Raw genomic sequence first — 20,822 nt, forward strand, 5'->3', positions numbered from 1 at the left:
GAGGAACACATGTTATAAATTACTCATATTGCAGTTTTATTCTAGATCAGTAATAGTGAAATTCTGCTCAATGAGTTCCACAAATATTACAAGTCTTCTAACACTTGACTGCTCATGTGGTAAGATGAATAACTGCATCGCTTGCTCTCGTTCCCCTTAGTCGTGGTCTCTGCTTGACTTGAAGGCTACCTGTTGAAGTAGCAAGGCATGTCTATTCCTATCCAGGCTGGCTGCTGGAGGGCAACTACACTGCTGGTTTCTATGCTTTCCTTCTATTTAGGAACTGACCTAAGAAACCAGTGAGTGAACTCTAGCTGATCCATGACATTAGCTAATCAACTGCTAGAAGAAAAGGGGACCAGCAGTGCTGTGGCACCCAGGGCCTGGAATTTGTAGAGTAGGCCGTATTAAGTTCAGATAACTATAAAAACATAAGAAATGGCTCAAATTGGAGTATGAAATGGGTATACCCCCCTGGATAACTCTTGCTTTTCAATCTGTTATGATCAGACTACTTGTACGGATATTGTGACCATTACCATTTTATAGCAGGAGCTACATCAGCTGACATGACTCGAGCATATGATCACGTCCACTCTTGTGTAACTGCCCACACAAACTACTACATGACACCCACCTTGAAGCTTAAGTGTGAATAGACACTATGGGAACATTGCGAGGAATTATTACAGCCCCACAATAACTTCTTTCCAGCTATGTCAAAATTAATAATTGATTTCAGGCATTAATTTGACAGCCTTGAATTCGCTTGCTGCCAATGACTGTTCGCCACGGAAACTGCAGTGGATGGGTCATATGACTAGGGCAACTGCCTCATCACAGCCGGTGAGACAAAAATAAAGTAGTACTGTTGAAAAAAAAATTTTGGGGGGGGCAACAATAACTATGAAACGGCTAATTTGAAGAATCATTACATTTCTATTAATTGATGAATATGACTAAATATCAACCCAACCACAAACAGTGTGGTTCTTAGCGGTCAACGTTCATGCTTCCACAATTCATTTTAGCCTTGCGGCGTACAGACCTCCCTTTCGCGTCGTATGTTTTGGTATTCCTCCGCCGCAGTCGCACTAGGAAAGAACCCGAACAAAACAGTAGCCCAACTAGCTAGCGTTGTCGACGAATTACTATTTGAGGAATCCCAGTCGGTAATCTCAGATATACCTACCGACAGCCTGTCATTCGTTTGACAATGAAGTTTCAATACAAAGAGGAGCACCCATTTGAGAAGAGACGGTCTGAGGGCGAGAAAATAAGGAAGAAGTATCCGGACAGGGTGCCCGTAAGTAGATGCCTTCTTTGCTAGATAGCTAACGTTAGCCTACTAGCTACAGTACCCTGGCTGGTTTGGCTTCTCAATATGGGTTACTTTGTAGAAAAAGTGTTGATGTCAGTGAGCCCAATTACGACATAACTAACGTTATATAATATCCTCAAGCCATGTCATGTTTGGTTAGGTGCATGTTCACAACGACGCCAAAGAAATAGCTTACTAACGTTGGCTAGTTGGGCAACAACAAACTGCTTCTAAAATGGGCCTAGCAAGCCACCCTACTTGACGGTCAAGTTGACGCAGTTTGGTTGAAAGACTTAAGTCATAGTTTCTACACTGAATGGGAATTTTACACTGAATGGGAATTTGTTTTACTAGCTATAGTAAGCTGTCAACTTATGTTATTTATATTGAGAATGAGACAGATGTGATTTTATTACACACAGCTAACTATAACAATTTAATTGTAGCTATGTTTGTTTAAAGGTCCAATGCAGCCGTTTTTTGTATTTTTTGTAACCCTATCAAATAACGTTATCTGGGTAACAATTGAGTACCTACTGTGATTGTTTAAAATTCAAATGGTCAAATAACTTCGTAGCAAATAAATTTTTTGCTTGGACTGTCTGGTTGGGGAAAGCGTATCTGTTATCAATAATAATAGTGACGCGGCCTGTAATTAGGGGCGTTCCAGCATGTGGACATTTCTGCATCTTTAGTTAACTTCACATTCCAACTCGGGCATCATCTGTACTACGACGGTGGATATTGCTGGTGGATATGGCTTGTAAAGCTTCGATCACACCGACAGTATTATGGCGAAAAATAGTATGCAGCAGCATCTGGATATGTATGCAACAAAAAAATCTACATTCACCTTCTGCCACCATTTCTGTCAAGCCGTCAAAGCATACCGTTTGACCCATACGTTCGATAAATCCCGCTGCAAGGCAAACGCAGCGTTTTATTGGAAATGTAGTGTAATTCTGGTGTACCAAAATGCAATAACTCTGTCGGTGTGATCAAAGCATAACGCTTGGAACACACCGACAGCATCATTGTGCAAAATAGTATGCGCCATCATCTGGATATGTATGCAACCGAAGTTTAATATTCGCGTTCTGTTACGCTTCGAACACACCGACTGTGTGATTGCGTTTCGATACACCAGAAGTACATTCATTTCCAATGGAACGCTGCATTTGCCTTGCAGCATTGCGTTGCAGAGGCAGTTGCAGTGCGTTCTGTGTGGTGCATACGTTCGATAAATCGAACGTATGCATCAAATTGTATGAGTGGACTTGACAGAAAGTAGCAAAATATGAATGTAGATTTTTTTTTTGCACACACATTCAGTAAAAATTTGTGATTACATAAAAACAGTTTGATTGCATATTTTCTTTACATTTTTTATAAATTTATTTGCCAAGTATATTATTTATTCGATGACATCCTCAAATTAATTGTGAGAGCCTATAATATAATTTCCCTCAAATGCAGTTTTGGAGCGAAATGCAATAATAAATAGTAAAGATAGGCAGAGTAGGCTCTTTCAACAATGAGACCAACGACCACTTCATTGGCTAGGTTAGCAAGCTAGGTTAGCTAGCTAGCTAACGCTAACTAGCCACATCTAGCACAAGCTCACTACTAAACTGACCTGGCAATCCTACTATCGTGGACACTTGTCTCCAAGCAGCATTTTTTTGTGTTTATGTCCCTGTAGCTGTCAGCAGTTGTGTCAAAAAGACACGGTTTTGAGGATACTGCGAAAATTATTCTCTCTTCCATGTGTCCAACCGCATGCGACCATTTGCAAAAGGTACCTGCATCAGTATAGTTGCCTAGCTGCGCAAAATGTTATGCAGCAGTGATGCAATGACGCAGCCGGTGTGATCGAAGCGTTAACATTTCTGTCAAGCCGTCTACGCATACAGTTTGAGGCGTACTTTCGATAAATGCAACTGCCTCCTCAACGCAATGCTGCTAGGCAAACGCAGAGTTTAATTGGAAATTAATGTAATTCTGGTGTACCAAAATGCAATGACGCTGTCTGTGTGTTCGAAGTGTAACACCTGCCGTCGTGAACAGAACTGTGGGAAAACAGTGCCAGACAGGCGGGGGCAAACGACACTGTCTACCGGTGTCCTAGCTGTCATTAGCTAGCTACCTATCCTGCTTGCTGTGTACTGGATCCTACCTAGCTAGCATCCAATGTCTTTGCCTGCCAAACACCTGCCCTCACTGTCGTTAACAGAACTGCGGGAAAACCGTTCCCGGCAGGCAAGGGCAAAGTACACTGTCTACCACTGCTAGCTACAGGTGTTGTCTCCCAGACTCTTTGGGGTTCAGGGCATAAAATTCATAACCCCCCAAATTCGGCGGGTGTTCAATTTGCAGGGCTCTACAGTGTGAGCATTACATTCTCGAATAAAAATTCAAAAGGCAAGTATGAGCACGTTAGTCTGGCACTGTTTTCAAAGTATTTCTGTTTGTTTCATAGCTGCTAATTGCTCAAATAAATACAAATCCTATATCCCAACTTGCACCTCAACCCTGCCTGGCAGGGGAGCTGTGTTCGATGACTGAAGTGCTGATTCATTTTTGGAGACGCTGCGCACAGGCATAAAAGTTGGTCTAATTTACAAAGTGAGACTGTGCTTGTTTTTCTTGGCAATATACATTGTTTTGTTCACAAGCTCTGTTTTTCCATAGTTAGTTTGAGTCTGCTGCTTCAACTGATAGCGAATTGACTCCCTAGTCAGATCACAGATGTGTGACAGGGATGAGTGGCCCCGTTACCACGGTAACCTCAGCCCTTAAAGGGGCAGCTGAACATTTAGATTTTTTGCAGTATATCACATTACTTCTTACTAATACATGTATTGTATTACAAACATTACAAAGCATGCGCATTTGTTTATTGGTGTAATTATGGCAACAACAAAAAAAATGGCTAGTAAAAAATCTGAGTGGCTGGTAGATATTTTATTATCTACCTGCCACAGTGGCTGGTGGACCAAAAAGTAAAATTTTGTCCCTGGTGGGGTTTATCGGCGGATGGTGTCCAACATTGACGCATTACCGCCACCTATTATATGAGTGTTCACGCATATGTACCGGAGTCTTAGCTTAAAAATTTACCAATAGGGGTTTCTGCAGATGAAGGAATGGCCTGAATTACAGTCTGCAATTGCACCCTTTACGCTGTTATTGATAGAGTTTGGAACTCTTTTTATTATTGGTCTAACTAATTTACCGCCTGGTGATGTCACCAGGCAGGCCAAAACTCCATCCCACCAAAACAGACAAATTTCAGGTGGTCTTTTCAAACAGCTCTTACACTAAAGGACATTATCATTATTTTCACATTTTCAGTATTATTCCAACCTCATAGTGTGGAAATGTATATAAAACTCACGTTTTACACTGCACAGTGCCTTTAAAACAATAACTAGCTACCAAGCTTGGGACTGTTTTCAAAAACCAAGACCTCATGACTTAAAAATAGTAATTTACTTCCAATGCAATACTTTGACAGGTTAATAGGTAGCTGTAAGAGTTACGGTGTGTGTTTGTTTTAAAGATGTTTTATTTAACTAGGCCAGTCGGTTAAGAACAAATTCGTATTTACAATGATGGCCGGGGAACAGTGGGTTAACTGCCTTGTTCAGGGACAGAAGGACAGATTTTTACCTTGTCAGCTTGGGGATTCGATCTAGCAACCTTTCGGTTACTGGCCCAACACTATAACCACTAGTTATATTTAGGCCATCTATAGATGTATTGTTTTCAGTCTACACTGTGTCCCTTTAGTTTTAAAGCCCCCCCTTTTGTAAGAATGTCTTAGGCAGAAATGACAATAGGTTCCTAACCTTAATTTTCAGGGTTTGCTTAATGCTGTAATAGCCTACTTTTTGGTCGACCTGACCAAATTTCCATAGAAATGTGAGTTATAGATCTGTAATTCTCATTGAAAGCAAGTTAAGAAGCAGTAGATATGTTATATGTCCACTGTTTCTATGCTTCCCGTTTTAAAGTTTCATATTTGCCTCTTTTTACTTTTGGTTTTGTACACTAGCTGATAATCCTAGCCAGGTCAAAATGTCTATTCCTCATTTGTGATGTAAGGCATAACTATCCAAATCACTGGAGGTTGGTGGCACCTTAAATTGGGGAGGACGGGCTCGTGGTAATGGCTGGAGTGGAATCAGTGGAATGTTATCAAACGCATGGTTTCCATGTGTTAATGCCATTCCATTAGCGCTGTTGCGGCCATTAATATGAGCCGTCCTCCCCTCAGCAGCCTCCCCTCAGCAGCCTCGACTGATCTCTGGGCTCTCCAAAACTGTGTCTGGAGAGTGACAGTCCTGTGCGTTTTCGGTCCAACCCTAATCTAGCACACCTGATTCTAATAATTAACTGAATCAGGTTAGTTATAACTGTGGTTGGAGTGAAAACCAAGAGGGGGTAGCTCTCCAGGAACAGGGTTGGAAAGCCCTGATGTAAACAATTTGCAGACAGACTCGGTGTAGGTTTTATGCACTGAATACAGGCCTTGGATGGAGCACAGGGAATTGTTATTTTTCTGGGAGATTTGGTTCTTCATTCAATCCGCATCGCTGAACTTCATTTTTACAGCATGATTGAAATGTGAAGGCAATGTTCCTGCTTTAGCGGAGAGTGCGTTCCCGGTAAACACTGCATGTGTCGGCTCAATCTGAAATTACTTTTACATTTCTATCGGGGACTCTGTAACGCTTCAGTTTTGCACATTGAATAGATCCCGTGGTTGTATTTCAGCCCCCCCAACTATATCATCCTGTGTTGTGGGTATTTGCTACGAGGGCTGTGTGGAAAACCAACTTGTCCGCTAGACATCAGCAAAATAGACATCTGCACTGTGCGCGACGCAACCACCGGTTAAGATGGCATAACTGGCCTTTTTGGCCACATCTTTTTGTTTATCGAGCTTGACCAGAGGAAGAAGCGACGTGACCGGTTTCCCTCTGCCCAAAATCTGTCCAATGTGTTCCTATTGGCCTATTTTGGACCTCAGCTTGTCGCCTGCCTTACCGCCTTTGGTACAACAACTCCTGTTGTTAGTGCGTCATTATATGCAGATCTCTGGCTTGACACAGCAGTATAATCCAAATGGAGAAGCATTTAATAATCCCATGTCAGTGTGCCATAATGGTTTCTGAAAATCACCTCGCATGATGGAGTTTCAGTGGGTCTGAGACTATTTTCAGATCCCCTTTCCTCGAAATGTGAAGCAAACAAGCTTGAATAGCGCAATCGTATGTGACCAAGTTAATTTACCAGTGAGTGGAAATGTTGTAAGAGATATGAATGTAACAAAGTCTATTTTTTTATTATTTTTTTTATACATTTTTGGAGACACAGCCATACAATATTAAGGTCTTTCTAAATGTGTTTTCCCCCTTCTAATTGTAGGTAATTGTGGAAAAAGCCCCCAAAGCAAGGATAGGAGATCTGGACAAGAAGAAATACCTTGTGCCCTCTGACCTCACAGGTAGGTAACCAGTTATTATGGTTATGTGCCATCCATGTACCACAAGTCTATACCACTCTCTTCAGAACTTTAATAGTTAAATTCATTTCTCTCTACTACAGTGGGCCAGTTCTACTTCCTCATCCGAAAACGAATCCACCTGCGGGCCGAGGACGCCCTGTTCTTCTTTGTAAACAACGTCATTCCTCCCACCTCAGCCACCATGGGCCTTCTATACCAGGTATGACTCCTCCCCGCTACCTTAAAACGCTTTTCTGCTGCTTTTCCCCCCGCACACTGACTCGGTACCTGTACCCCCTGTGTATAGCCTAACTCGTTATTGAGTTACTAAACTTGAGTTTATTAAATATTTTCTTAACTCTTCTTGAACTGCACTGTTGGTAAAGTAAGCATTTCACGGTAAGGTCTACACTTGTTGTATTTGGTGCATGTGACAAAGTTTGGATTGGGGATGCCTTTCAGGGAAGCCTCCCCCCTCTGTTTTGTCAACTCATACCAACACCTCTTTATTGCGCTCTCTTTCAGGAGCACCATGAAGAGGACTTTTTCCTCTACATTGCCTACAGTGATGAGAGTGTCTATGGAGACAGCCAAACAGAAGTCTAAACCCCTCCCCCCTTCGTCACCCAAATCTTCTCCCCCAAACCTCCCTTATCTCCATTGAAATGCTATATCCAGCTCAGCAGCCTAGTTCCCCGAGCAAAGACGTCAGATGCACTTTCACTTCCCCTCCTTCCCTCATCCATCCATTTTTACCTCCTTTAATACTTTTCGCACAGTCTGAATTTTATTTGCCTCCGGGTCTCTGAGATGGGGATTTCGGTTGAATGGTCCCGTGGCCAGTTTTCATAGTGCTTTAATCATGCTGAAACGGATAGAGGAGAGATGCCATTTTGAAATGAGTGTTAGAATTAGACCATATTACCAGTCATTATAAAGATACGTGGAAAATAAAATGTAAACTTTGGATGTAGCGTGATAGGTTAAATTCTGCTCCATTTGGCAATGATAAAATGTTATGTTTTACTAATGTATTAGCGCTGGTAAGATACTCTGACGACGTAGTGTATTTGACGTCTGACTGGAGTAGAATAGAATTCCGACTGAACCATCATCTTCCGCCTGTCTCCGCTTTCAGTGGTTAAAAAAAATCTATATTATTTGGATTGATTACTATTATGATTCTTTATTATTGTACTTGTAATTTTTAGATGGCTTAATTTCTGAAAAGTATTGTAAAGCTCAGTGCAATTTTACTTTTTAAAAGTTTTGTTCTACTTTAAAAAAGTTAGAACTCGGTATAGCTGTTACTGGCATTCTCCACTCATGATAAAATGTGATGAAAAGCCAACTTTGTTTCCTGTCTTTTCGTTACTGTCTGTTTTTTTCCCCCCCTGACTTTTCCTGCATATCTCTACTGTATGTGAACATATGGAAACAGTTTCCGCAACCATAGTCTTGAAAGTGGAGAACACACATTTCTCTCTTTATTTAGGTTATTCTCCTGTTCACACCTGAGCTTTCAAAATGGAATCTGTTTGATCACTACACCACAGACTGCACTCACTGTGGAGACATCCAATCCCATCATCACATAGTGTAGGGAAGACGAGACAGAAATTAATATTAATCTTGCTATTGACCCAAGATTGAGTAGTGCTGAGGTAGTTTCCTCACCTTCACTGTCAGATGGGTTTAGTTTGGTATCAGTCTGGGTAGAAGATGGAAAAAGGTTAAGACAACGGAATTCTAATACCCCATAACGCTTTGCAACAATGGGACCAGCTATGCTAGTTAGCAGCAGCCAATGAACTTGTTTATTTTGTAACGCTGCCGCATTGAATTATTACGTTGTCCAAACCTGCATATTTTCGACCTACATTATACAGTACCAGTCAAAAGTTTGGACACCTACTCATTCAATGGTTTTTTGTTATTTTTACTATTGTCTACATTGTAGAATAATAGTGAAGACAAACTATGAAATAACACATATGGAATCATGTAACCAAAAGTGTTAAACAAACCAACATATTTTAGATTCAAAGTTGCCGGCCTTTGCCTTGATGACAGCTTTGCATACTCTTGACATTCTCTCAACCAGCTTCACCTGCAATGCTTTTCCAACAGTCGTGAAGGAGTTCCCACATATGCTGAGCACTTGTTGGCTGCTTTTCCTTCACTCTGCGGTCCAACTCATCCCAACCATCTCAATTGGGTTGAGGCCAGGTCATCTGAAGAAGCACTTAATAATTCTCTTTCTTGGTCAAATACGCCCTTACGCAGCTTGGAGGTGTGTTGGGTTATTGTCCTGTTGAAAAACAAATGATAGTCCCACTAAGCGCAAACCAGATGGGATGGCGTATCGCTGCAGAAGGCTGTGGTAGCCATGCTGGTTAAGTGTTGCTTGAATTCTAAATAAATAACCAACAGTGTCACCAGCAAAGCACCCCCACATTACACCACCTCCCCAATGCTTCAAGGTGGGGAACCACACATTCAGAGAACATTCATTCACCTATTCTGCGTTTCACAAAGACGGCGCAGTTGGAACCAAAATTCTCAAATTTGGACTCATCAGACCAAAGGACAGATTTCGACCAGTCTAATGTCGATTGCTTGTGTTTCTTGGCCCAAGCAAGTCTTCTTATTGGTGTCCTTTAGTAGTGGTTTCTTTGCATCAATTTGACCACATGAAGGACTGATTGATGCAGTCTCCTCTGAACAGTTGATGTTGAGATGTGTCTGTTACTTGAACACTGAAGCATTTATTTGGGCTACAATTTCTGTGTCTGGTAACTCTAATGAACTTAGCCTCTGCAGCAGATGTAACTCTGGGTCTTCCTTTCCTGTGGCAGTCCTCATGAGAGATAGTTTCAGCATAGCGCTTGATGGTTTCTGCGACTGCACTTGAAATGTTCAAAGTTCTTGAAATTTTCCGGATTGACTGACCTTCATGTCTTAGTTATGGACTGTCATTTCTCTTTGCTTATTTGAGCTGTTCTTGCCATAATATGGACTTGGTCTTTTACCAAATAGGGTTATCTTCAGTATACCACCCCTACCTTGTCACAACACAACTGATTGGCTCAAATGGATTAAGAAGGAAAGAAATTCCACAAATGAACTGTTAAGACACCTGTTAATAGAAATGCATTCCAGGTGACTACCACATGAAGCTGGTTGAGAGAATGCCAAGCGTGTGCGAAGCTGTCATCAAGGAAAAAGGTGGTTACTTTGAAGAATCTCAAATATAAAATATATGATTTAACACTTGGTTACTACATTTTTTATTTAACTAGGCAAGTTAACACATTCTTATTTACAATGACGGCCTACCGGGGAACAGTGGATTAACTGCCTTGTTCAGGGGCAGAATGACAGATTTTTACCTCGTCAGCTCTGGGATTCGATCCAGAGCTGACGAGGCCCAACACTATAACCAATAGGCTACCTGCCACCCCTACATGATTCCATATGTGTTATTTCATTGTAGTTTTGATGATTTAACTATTTTTCTACAATGTAGAAAATGAACTCGGCAACAAAAGAAATGTCCCTTTTTCAGGACCCTGTCTTTCAAAGATAATTTGTAAAAATCCAAATATCTTCACGGATATTCATTGTAAAGGGTTTAAACACTGTTTCCCATGCTCAACGAACCATAAACAATTAATGAACATGCACCTGTGGAACGGTCGTTAAGACACTAACAGCTTACAGACGGTAGGCAATTAAGGTCACAGTTATGAAAACTTAGGACACTAAAGAGGCCTTTCTACTGACTCTGAAAAACACCAAAAGAAAAATGCCCAGGGTCCCTGCTCGTCTGCATGAATGTGCCTTAGGCATGCTGCAAGGAGGCATGAGTTCTACAGATGTTGCCAGGGCAATAAATTGCAATGTCCGTACTGTGAGATACCTAAGACATCGCTACAGGATGGACAGCTGATCGTCCTCGCAGTGGCAGACCACGTGTAACAACACCTGCACAGGATCGGTACTTCTGAACATCACACCTGCGGGACAGGTACAGGATGGCAACAACAACTGCCGAGTTACACCAGGAACGCACAATCCCTCCATCAGTGCTCAGACTGTCCGCAATAGGCTGAGAGAGGCTGGACTGAGGGCTTGTAGGCCTGTTGTAAGGCAGGTCCTCACCAGACATCACCGGCAACAATGTCGCCTATGGGAACAAACCGTCACTGGACCATACACGACTGGCAAAAAGTGCTCTTCTCTGACGAGTCACGGTTTTGTCTCACCAGGGGTGATGGTCGGATTTGCGATGATCGTCGAAGGAATGAGTGTTACACCGAGGCCTGTACTCTGGAGCGGGATCGATTTGGAGGTGGAGGGTCCATCATGGTCTGGGGCGGTGTGTCACAGCATCGTCGGACTGAGCTTGTCATTGCAGGCAATCTCAACGCTGTGCGTTACAGAGAAGCCATCCTCCTCCCTCATGTGGTACCCTTCCTGACATGACTCTCCAGCATGACAATGCCATCAGCCATACTGCTTGTTCTGTGTGTGATTTCCTGCAAGACAGGAATGTCAGTGTTCTGCCATGGCCAGCGAAGAGCCCGGATCTCAATCCCATTGAGCACGCCTGGGACCTGTTTGATCGGAGGGTGAGGGCTAGAGCCATTCCCCCCAGAAATGTCCGGGAACTTGCAGGTGCCTTGGTGGAAGAGTGGGGTAACATCTCACAGCAAGAACTGGCAAATCTGGTGCAGTCCATGAGGAGATGCACTGCAGTACTTAATGCAGCTGGTGGCTACACCAGATACTGGCTGTTACTTTTGATTTTGACCCCCCCTTTGTTCAGGGACACATTATTCCATATCTGTTAGTCACATGTCTGTGGAACTTGTTTAGTTGTTGAATCTTATGTTCATACAAATATTTGCACGTTAAGTTTGCTGAAAATAAAGTCAGTTGACAGTGAGAGGACGTTTCTTCTTTTGCTGAGTTTAGTAAAAATAAAGAAACTCTTGAATGAGTCTGTGTGTCCAAAATTTGTCTGGTACTGTATATACAAAAGTATTTGGACACCCCATCAAATTAGTGGATTTGGCTATTTCAGCCACACCTGTTGCTGACAGGTGTATAAATTTGAGCATACAGCCATGCAATCTCCATAGACAAACATTGGCAGGAGAATGGTCCGTACTGAAGAGCTCAATGACTTTCAATGCGGCACCGACATAGGACGCCACCATTCTGTAGCACATAACAATCGTCTGTTCTCGGTTGCAACACTCATTACGAGTTCCAAACTGCCTCTGGAAGCAACGTCAGCACAATAACTATTTGTCAGAATTTTTGTGGAATTGGGTTTCCATGCCCAAGCAGCCGCGCACAAGCCTAAGATCACCATGCGCAATTCCAAGCGTCGGCTGGAGCGGTGTAAAGCTCACCGCCATTGGTGCTCCCGAGTGGCGCAGAGGTCTAAGGCATGGCATCTCAGTGCTAGAGGCGTCAATACAGACACCCTGGTTCGAATCCAGGCTGTATCACACCCGTCCGTGATTGGGAGTCCCATAGGGCGGCGCACAATTGGCCCCGCGTCGTCTGGGTTTGGCCGGTGTAGGCCGTCATTGTAAATAAGAATTAGATCTTAACTGACTTGCCTAGTTAAATAAAGGTTCAATTAAAAAATATATATTAAATTGGACTCTAGAGCAGTGGAAACGCGTTCTCTGGAGTGATAAATCACGCATCACCATCTAGCAGTCCGACAGACAAATCTGGGTTGGGTTGATGCTAGGAAAACGCTACCTGTCCTAATGATTAATGCCAACTAAAGGAATAATGCTCTGGGGCTGTTTTTCATGGTTCGGACTAGGCCCCTTAGTTCCAGTAAAGGGAAATCTTAATGCTACAGCATAGAATGACATTCTAGACGATTCTGTGCTTCCAACTTTGTGGCAACAGTTAGGGGAAGGCCCTTTGCTGTTTCAGCATGACAATGCACCTGTGCACAAAGCGAGGTCCATACAGAAATGGTTTGTCTAGATCAGTGTGGAAGAACTTACCTATGAGGAATGAACTGTGGCTGGAGAGCCCCTTGAAGGAAAGGAAATTATGCATTATGAAAGGAAATAGTACTATGAACAACCTGTATATACATTATTAAAATAAATGACTTTAAAGGGTTATTCACCATTAGAGTCTAAATCATCTATACCAGGGATCATCAACTTGATTCAGCCGTGGGATCATTTTTTTTCTTGAGTGGATGTAAGGAAGCCAGAACATAATTATAAATAATTTGTTGACTGCAAATTTAACCAAACAGATATATTTGACTTAAACATAATTTCAAACCTTGCATATAATCACATATATCTCTATTATGCGTCGGAATAGATCGGAACAGATATCCAAAATGAAAATCACCTGGAGCTGATTTGCTGGGGGCCCAAATAAAATATACTGTAGGCTTACTTCATGACTGTCAGTTGTGTAATCTGTCTGCATATGAAACATACAAGCACCATTTCTTTTCACAGTCTGAACATTTCAATACATTAGTTATAGTTGTCCCACGTGCACACTGCTCCATCTTATCAGTGTGCTGTTGAACCATGTTCTGTGTGCCTGCCCTAGATACTCAAAGCAGTGGGAGGTTTTTTATGTGCAGTGGGAGGGACTGGGAGCTATTAAAGCCCCGATGAAGAGTATAGGTTTTGATGAAGATAAAATAACGAAATAAAAGTTCCCAAATTTGCAATCAAGTTCATGTGTTTTCTGCAAACAACGTTTTTTTGGGTATTTGTGCTTTACTTTAGTATTTCTATTTTTGACAACTTTTACTTCACTACATTTCTAAGGAAAATAATGTACTTTTTACTCCGAACATTTTCCCTGACACCCAAAAGTATTCATTACATACCTAATGCTTAGCAAGACAGGAAACTGGTCCAATTAAGTATACTGTATTTTAGCGGTTACATTTACTTTCAGTTTTACTTGAGTCATTTTCTGTTAAGGTATCTTAACTTTTACTCTCAAGGTCTTCTGGGAAGTACTGAATAGAAACCCCAACTCCCAGTTCTTCACTGACGTGAAAACAGGAAGGGTCCTTTCACACCGGAAGGGTATCAGTTCGGGAAAAAACTCATTTATGAACGCGAAATTCATAATATAGAAACAAAGTTACAGTTTTTCATAGAATAACAAATGTTCCGCTTTATAATCCACACCAAAAAACACACACCAAGCGGAGACAAAAGTTTTCATCTTGGAAAACTCGCAAAGCAACGAAAGTAAGTTCTCTGTTTACAACTTCACGCCTGCTGGCCCTTCATCGATCTAACATTAACAATGTAACGTTAGCTAGCTGCTAGCATAGCCAGATCAGATGCAATGCAACGTTAGCTAGGTGGGGGTGAATGCATGCAATTTATTATTTCTATTAACAACAAAGTAAAAAAAAAAAAATGTAAACACAAGTGTCAGTTCCTAGCAATTATTGTCACCTTTTGCTGTTGCTGCCTGTAACTATATTTACTTCCCATATCTTCTCAATTGATTCTGCTGCATTCAGCTGGCCCCTCCACTTCCTGTCACCATGCCTGCTCTGCAGGACAGACCGAAGCTGTCCAACGCCATGGCCAGAGCTCTCCACAAGCACATTATGAGAGAAAGAGATCGCAAAAGACAGGGTGAGATATCACAAGGCTGGCTTGGCTTGACTACTGCATTTCCTCCCAACCATAACCAAAAAGCCAGATTTCTTCCCACAATTATGTCATTGTAATTGGTGTCTCTTTTCTTCCAAATCTTAGAGGAGGAGGAGGAGGAGGAGGTGGACAAGATGATGGAGCAGAAGATGAAAGAGGAAGAAGAGAGAACAAATTCCACAATTATGTTGTTGTAATTGGTGTCTCTTTTCTTCCAAATCTTAGAGGATGAGGAGGTGGACAAGATGATGGAGCAGAAGATGAAAGAGGAAGAAGAGCGAAAGAGAACAAGAGAGATAGAGGAGAGGATGTCACTGGAGGAGACGAAAGAACAGGTCAGAGAAAGTCATTACAAACAGATGGGAGATTTCTCACCTTAACCCTCTCTTACATTCCCTTTTCCTCCTCACAGGTGATGAAGATGGGGGAGAAGCTGCAGGGACTGCAGGAGGAGAAGCATCAGCTCTTCCTCCAGCTGAAGAAGGTCCTGCACGAGGAGGAGAAGAGGCGCAGGAAGGAGCAGAGGTGAGAGGAAGGGAGCCCCTGACTCCTTAGGTGCATCTCAATAGTCAAGCTTCCTTAACGTTAGTGTAGCTTGATAAAATAAGGTCAATAAGCCACATTAGATTATTGAAATGCAACCCACCCAGTTTGGAATAGGAATGAGCTTGTAATAAGGCCATATATAAAGGATTTGCTGATTTGTTAGAAATCTCCTGTCAGATATCTCACCTGTTTTTACCTCTCCTGCAGTGACATCACAACACTGACGTCAGCCAGCTACCAGTCCAGTCTAACCATGCACACAGGACAGCATCTCCTCAACATCCAAGGTAAGCTATACACGTGTTCATGACTGTCATCTCCTAAGCAATTACATTAAATGAACATCAAAATAACGTGGTCATTTTCCAGACGCATTTATCACAAGCTGTTTACTTTGAACACATGAATTCAATATATGTGGCACTGGCCCACAATTAGTCTATCCACAAATTACTTCTGAGGTTCCCGCCGGTCACTACACCATACTCCCTCATCACTTATTTGTTCTCTCTAACCTCTATCAGGCAGTCCAGTCAGTCACAACAGGCCCGGGGCTCTCATGTCGGAGCGCAGTAAACAGTTGTTTCCAACACCTGTCAACCCGGTGAGTCGCAACTGGGTGGCCCTCTGCATGTGTAATGTCTCATCTAACCACTAGATGTCGCTATTGTAATGGTCATCTTTTTATCAGGCAAACTTTTCAATTCTAGTTGAAGTCGGAAGTTTACGTACACTTAGGTTGGTCATTAAAACTAGTTTTTCAACCACTCCACAAATTTCTTGTTAACAAACTATAGTTTTGGTAAGTTGGTTAGGACATCTACTTTGTGCATGACACAAGTAATTTTTCCAACAATTGTTTACAGACAGATTATTTCACTTATCATTCACTGTATCACAATTCCAGTGGGTCAGAAGTTTACATACACTAAGTTTACTGTACCTTTTAAACAGCTTGGAAAATTCCAGAAAATTGTCATGGCTTTAGAAGCTTCTGATAGGCTAATTGACATAATTTGTGTCATTTGGAGGTGTACCTGAGGATGTATTTCAAGGCCTACCTTCAAACTCTATGCCTCCTTGCTTGACATCATGGGAAAATCAAAAGAAATCAGCCAAGACCTCAGAAAGAAAATTGTAGACCTCCACAAGTCTGGTTCATCCTTGGGAGCAATTTCCAAACCTGAAGGTACCACGTTCATCTGTACAAACAATAGTACGTAAGTATAAACACCATGGGACCACGCAGCCGTCATACCGCTCAGGAAGGAGACGTGTTCTGTCTCCTAGAGATGAACGTACTTCGGTCGAAAAGTGCAAAGGACCTTGTGAAGATGCTGGAGGAAACAGGTACAAAAGTATCTATATCCACAGTAAAACGGGTCCTATATCGACATAACCTGAAAGGCCGCTCAGCAAGGAAGAAGACACTGCTCCACAACCGTCATAAAAATGCCAGACTACGGTTTGCAACTGCACATGGGGACAAAGACTGTACTTTTTGGAGAAATGTCCTCCTTGTTATGTTTGGAGGAAAAAGGCGGAGGCTTGCAAGCCGAAGAACACCATCCCAACCGTGAAACACGGGGGTGGCAGCATCATGTTGTGGGGGTGCTTTGCTGCAGGAGGGACTGGTGCACTTCACAAAATAGATGGCATCATGAGGATGGAAAATTATGTGGATATGTTGAAGCAACATCTCAAGACATCAGTCAGGAAGTTAAAGCTTGGTTGCAAATGGGTCTTCCAAATGGACAATGACCCCAAGCATACTTCCAAAGTTGTGGCAAAATGGCTTAAGGATAACAAAGTCAAGGTATTGGAGTGGCCACCACAAAGCCCTGACCTCAATCCTACAGAAAATTTGTGGGCAGAACTGAAAAGGCATGTGCGAGCAAGGAAGCCTACAAACCTGACTTGGTTACACCAGCTCTGTCAGGAGGAATGGGCCAAAATTCACCCAACTTATTGTGGGAAGCTTGTGGAAGGCTACCTAAAACGTTTGACCCAAGTTAAACAATTTAAAGGCAATGCTACCAAATACTAATTGAGTGTATGTAAACTTCTGACCCACTTGGAATGTGATGAAAGAAATAAAAGCTGAAATATATAATTCTCTCTACTATTATTCTGACATTTCACATTCTTAAAATAAAGTGGTGATCCTAACTGACTGAAGACAGAGAAGTTTTACTAGGATTAAATGTCAGGAATTGTGAAAAACTGAGTTTTAATGTATTTGGCTAAGGTGTATGTAAACTTCCGACTTCAATTGTATATCTTGGCATCAATAGTGTCAATAAAGTGAGTTCCAGGCATCAGCATTTGGCCCAAGCTGGAATCAAATCCTTAACTCTGTAGTTACAAACACCGCCCACTGAAACATAGTGAATGTCAGTGATGTCAACAACAGACACATAACCCATGCTCTGTGTGACTGCTTATAGAGTGACCGTTTCACTCTCCTCGCTCCACAGGGCCGCCACTACCAGAGCCAGCCTGGATTCAGTGCGGGCCCGGCAGAGCACGGCCAGTTCGGTGGCAGTCAGTCAGTCCACGAGAGCTACGGCGTGGCCCAGACACAGCACCCCTCCAGCTATGCCCCCGGCCCCTCTGTACCCGTCAGCTTCGCCAGTAGCTCCCAGATCAGAGGTAGCATGTGTGTGCAAGCTGAATATTAATAATGCCTCCGACAGGAAATGCCATTGTGGACTATGTAGTAATTAAAATTGCTAATCATGACAGCATACTGACAGTATTAGTTTCCACAGTCTGACTCTTGCTGTCTGTCTCCTGTCCAGGTGCATCTGCATTCCAAGCCATGCAGTACCTTCCTCAACAGCCTGGCTACGCTGTTCACAGTCACTTCACCTCCCAGCAAGGATTCATCACTGGTGCTGGAATACCCCTTCAGAAGCAGTTGGAACATGCCAACCAACAGTCTGGCTTCACTGATGGGGTAAGACCACTGGTCAGACAGATTGGGAGGAAAATGCTCTTTCAAGACATGCACATTATAAGGTTAAGTTTTCTATATATTCAACCACTAAACCTAGTTGTGAATCTGTTTTAATAAAAGTGCATATTGCACAAATTAAAATCTGAGTTGTGCTTGATACTCCTTTATACAGTTGAAGTCGGAAGTTTACATACACTTAGGTTGGAGTCATTAAAACTAGTTTTTCAATCACTTCACAAATTTCTTGTTAACAAACTATAGTTTTGGCAAGTCAGTTAGGACATCTACTTTGTGCATGACACAAGTAATTTTTCCAACAATTGTTTACAGACAAGATTATTTCACTTATAATTCACTGTATCACAATTCCAGTGGGTCAGAAGTTTACATACACTAAGTTGACTGTGCGTTTAAACAGCTTGGAAAATTCCAGAAAATGATGTCATGGCTTTAGAAGCTTCTGATAGGCTAATTGACATCATTTGAGTCAATTGGAGGTGTACCTGAGGATGTATTTCAAGGCCTACCTTCAAACTCTGTGCCTCCTTGCTTGACATCATGGGATAATCTAAAGAAGTCAGCCTAGACCTCAGAAAAAAAATTGCAGACCTCCACAAGTCTGGTTCATCATTGGGCACAATTTCCAAATGCCTGAAGGTACCACGTTCATCTGTACAAACAATAGTAGGCAAGTATAAACACCATGGGATCACGCAGCTGTCATACCACTCAGGAAGGAGACGCGTTCTGTCTCCTAGAGATGAATGTACTTTGGTGCGAAAAGTGCAAATCAATCACAGAACAACAGCAAAGGACCTTGTGAATAGGCTGGAGGAAACAGGTACAAAAGTATCTATATCCACAGTAAAAACGAGTCCTATATCGACATAACCTGAAAGGCCGCTCAGCAAGGAAGCAGCCACTGCTTCAAAACCGCCATAAAAAGCCAGACTACGGTTTGCAACTGCTCATGGGGACAAAGATTGTACTTTTTGGAGAAATGTCCTCTGGTCTGATGAAATAAAAATAGAACTGTTTGGCGGAAAAAGGGGGAGGCTTGCAAACCAAAGAACACCATCCCAACCGTGAAACATGGTGGTGGCAGCATCATGTTGTGGAGGTGCTTTGCTGCAGGAGGGACTGGTGCACTTCACAAAATAGATGGCATCATGAGGGTGGAAAATTATGTGGATATGTTGAAGCAACATCTCAAGGCATCAGTCAGGAAGTTAAAACTTGGTCGCAAATGGGTCTTCCAAATGGACAATGACCCCAAGCATACTTCCAAAGTTGTGGCAAAATGGCTTAAGACAACAAAGTCAAGGTTTTGGAATGGCCATCACAAAGCCCTGACCTCAATCCTATAGAAAATGTGTGGGCAGAACTGAAAAGGCGTGTGCGAGCAAGGAGGCCTACAAACCTGACTCATTTATATCAGCTCTGTCGGGAGGAATGGGCCAAAATTCACCCAACTTATTGTGGGAAGCTTGTGGAAGGCTACCCAAAACGTTTGACCCAAGTTAAACAATTTAAAGGCAGTGCTACCAAATACTAATTGAGTGTATGTAAACTTCTGACCCACTGGGAATGTGATTTAATAAATAATTCTTTCAACTATTATTCTGACATTTCACATTCTTAAGATAGTGGTGATCCTAACTGACCTAAGACAGGGAATTTTTACTAGGAATAAATGTCAGGAATTTAGTTTAAATGTATTTGGCTAAGGTGTATGTAAATTTCTGACTTCAACTGTACCTCTTGTCCTTTCCTTGTGTTTCCCTAAACTCCTGTTGTTCCAGGGTGCTATGAGACCCATGCACCCCCAAGCCCTCCATGCATCTGTTGCTGGCCTGCTGCCCACCCCCTCCTTGGCTGTTCAGATCCCCACTCCAAAGGTACCTCTCAGCCACCCCTCCCCACCTCTCACTGTTACCGCCCACTGTTGACTGTTGACCCACCACCCCATCAGAAATATGGGTGCATCTGAAAGTGGTTATTTGAAGAAGAAAAAAAGTGGATTGCTTTGCTTATTGTTGAAGTATAGATTGAAAAGTGATTGTATTTTTGTTTTGATCAAGCTCTCATAGCTAAAGCCAGAGTAAACCCAGTGTGAATCTTGAATATGAATTAATCTTAGTGAACTAATATATATATATATTTTTTTAAATGTGTCACCTGAAATTCTATTTCAAATATGACTTGGTCATTTGAAATAGGGATGGTTTGTCTTAAAGTTCTTAACTATTGCTTGGTAACATTTAACTGACGTTTCATGCAGGCACCTTTCCAGAGCTCTCCCCAAACGGCTCCCCGCCATGCCTTCCTCCCCCATGCCCAGAGTTCACAGCGGTTCTATCACCACAGCAAGTAACCACGGTTACCTGCCTAAACTATCTCCCCCGGGAGTTCTTATCGTTCAGATTTCATTGGCTCACTCAAGATTCGAGAAGACTGGAATTATGGCATAGTAAACTTGGATCATGATGGTTGATTGTAAAGCCCAAACCCACAGGCTTGACTTTAATATTTATTGTATAGTTCATTGTATTACTTTAGTTTTAGTGGCCTAAATGTTTTAGGAAACTTCTCTCCTGAAACTGTATAGTGTTTTACTTTCTCCTTTTTGTGTGTTTGGATGTATTACCTCGGAAACTATCCTCCAAAACAAATAAAACAATCACAATTTAACAATTTGTCTTTAATTTTGTTTGGGTGGGAGACGTTCTGCACAGTTTGGACTTCTTTGTGAATACAATAAAGCAAAAAACATGCCATAACTTTCTCATGAGT

At 42.2% G+C, this 20,822-nt stretch overlaps 2 protein-coding genes across 6 annotated transcripts; both read left to right on the forward strand.

Moving 5' to 3' along the window:
• Positions 1 to 631: 631 nt before the first annotated feature.
• LOC139534595 (gamma-aminobutyric acid receptor-associated protein-like) lies at positions 632 to 8,184 on the forward strand. The gene is made up of 4 exons (XM_071333851.1): positions 632 to 1,306; positions 6,755 to 6,833; positions 6,935 to 7,053; positions 7,359 to 8,184. The coding sequence occupies exons 1-4, from the start codon at positions 1,217 to 1,219 to the stop codon at positions 7,437 to 7,439; spliced, it is 369 nt and encodes a 122-aa protein (XP_071189952.1). The 5' UTR covers positions 632 to 1,216; the 3' UTR covers positions 7,440 to 8,184.
• Positions 8,185 to 13,803: 5,619 nt separating this feature from the next.
• Positions 13,804 to 20,720, forward strand: LOC139534591 (G protein pathway suppressor 2-like). Of its 5 annotated transcripts, none has more exons than XM_071333841.1 (10): positions 13,804 to 14,107; positions 14,389 to 14,506; positions 14,630 to 14,859; positions 14,937 to 15,049; positions 15,278 to 15,357; positions 15,595 to 15,674; positions 17,518 to 17,722; positions 17,872 to 18,029; positions 19,832 to 19,927; positions 20,311 to 20,720. In XM_071333841.1, exons 3-10 carry the CDS (start codon positions 14,770 to 14,772, stop codon positions 20,401 to 20,403), a joined length of 915 nt encoding a protein of 304 aa, XP_071189942.1. In that variant the 5' UTR covers positions 13,804 to 14,107; positions 14,389 to 14,506; positions 14,630 to 14,769; the 3' UTR covers positions 20,404 to 20,720. The 5 variants fall into 5 exon arrangements, with proteins under 5 accessions (XP_071189942.1, XP_071189937.1, XP_071189938.1 ...); XM_071333836.1 differs by having other exon boundaries at positions 13,857 to 14,107; positions 14,750 to 14,859; XM_071333837.1 differs by having other exon boundaries at positions 13,857 to 14,107; positions 14,750 to 14,859; positions 20,323 to 20,720.
• Positions 20,721 to 20,822: the final 102 nt, after the last annotated feature.

This window comes from Salvelinus alpinus, chromosome 11 (genome assembly GCF_045679555.1).
Source record: "Salvelinus alpinus chromosome 11, SLU_Salpinus.1, whole genome shotgun sequence".
Classification (NCBI taxonomy): Eukaryota; Metazoa; Chordata; class Actinopteri; order Salmoniformes; family Salmonidae; genus Salvelinus; species Salvelinus alpinus.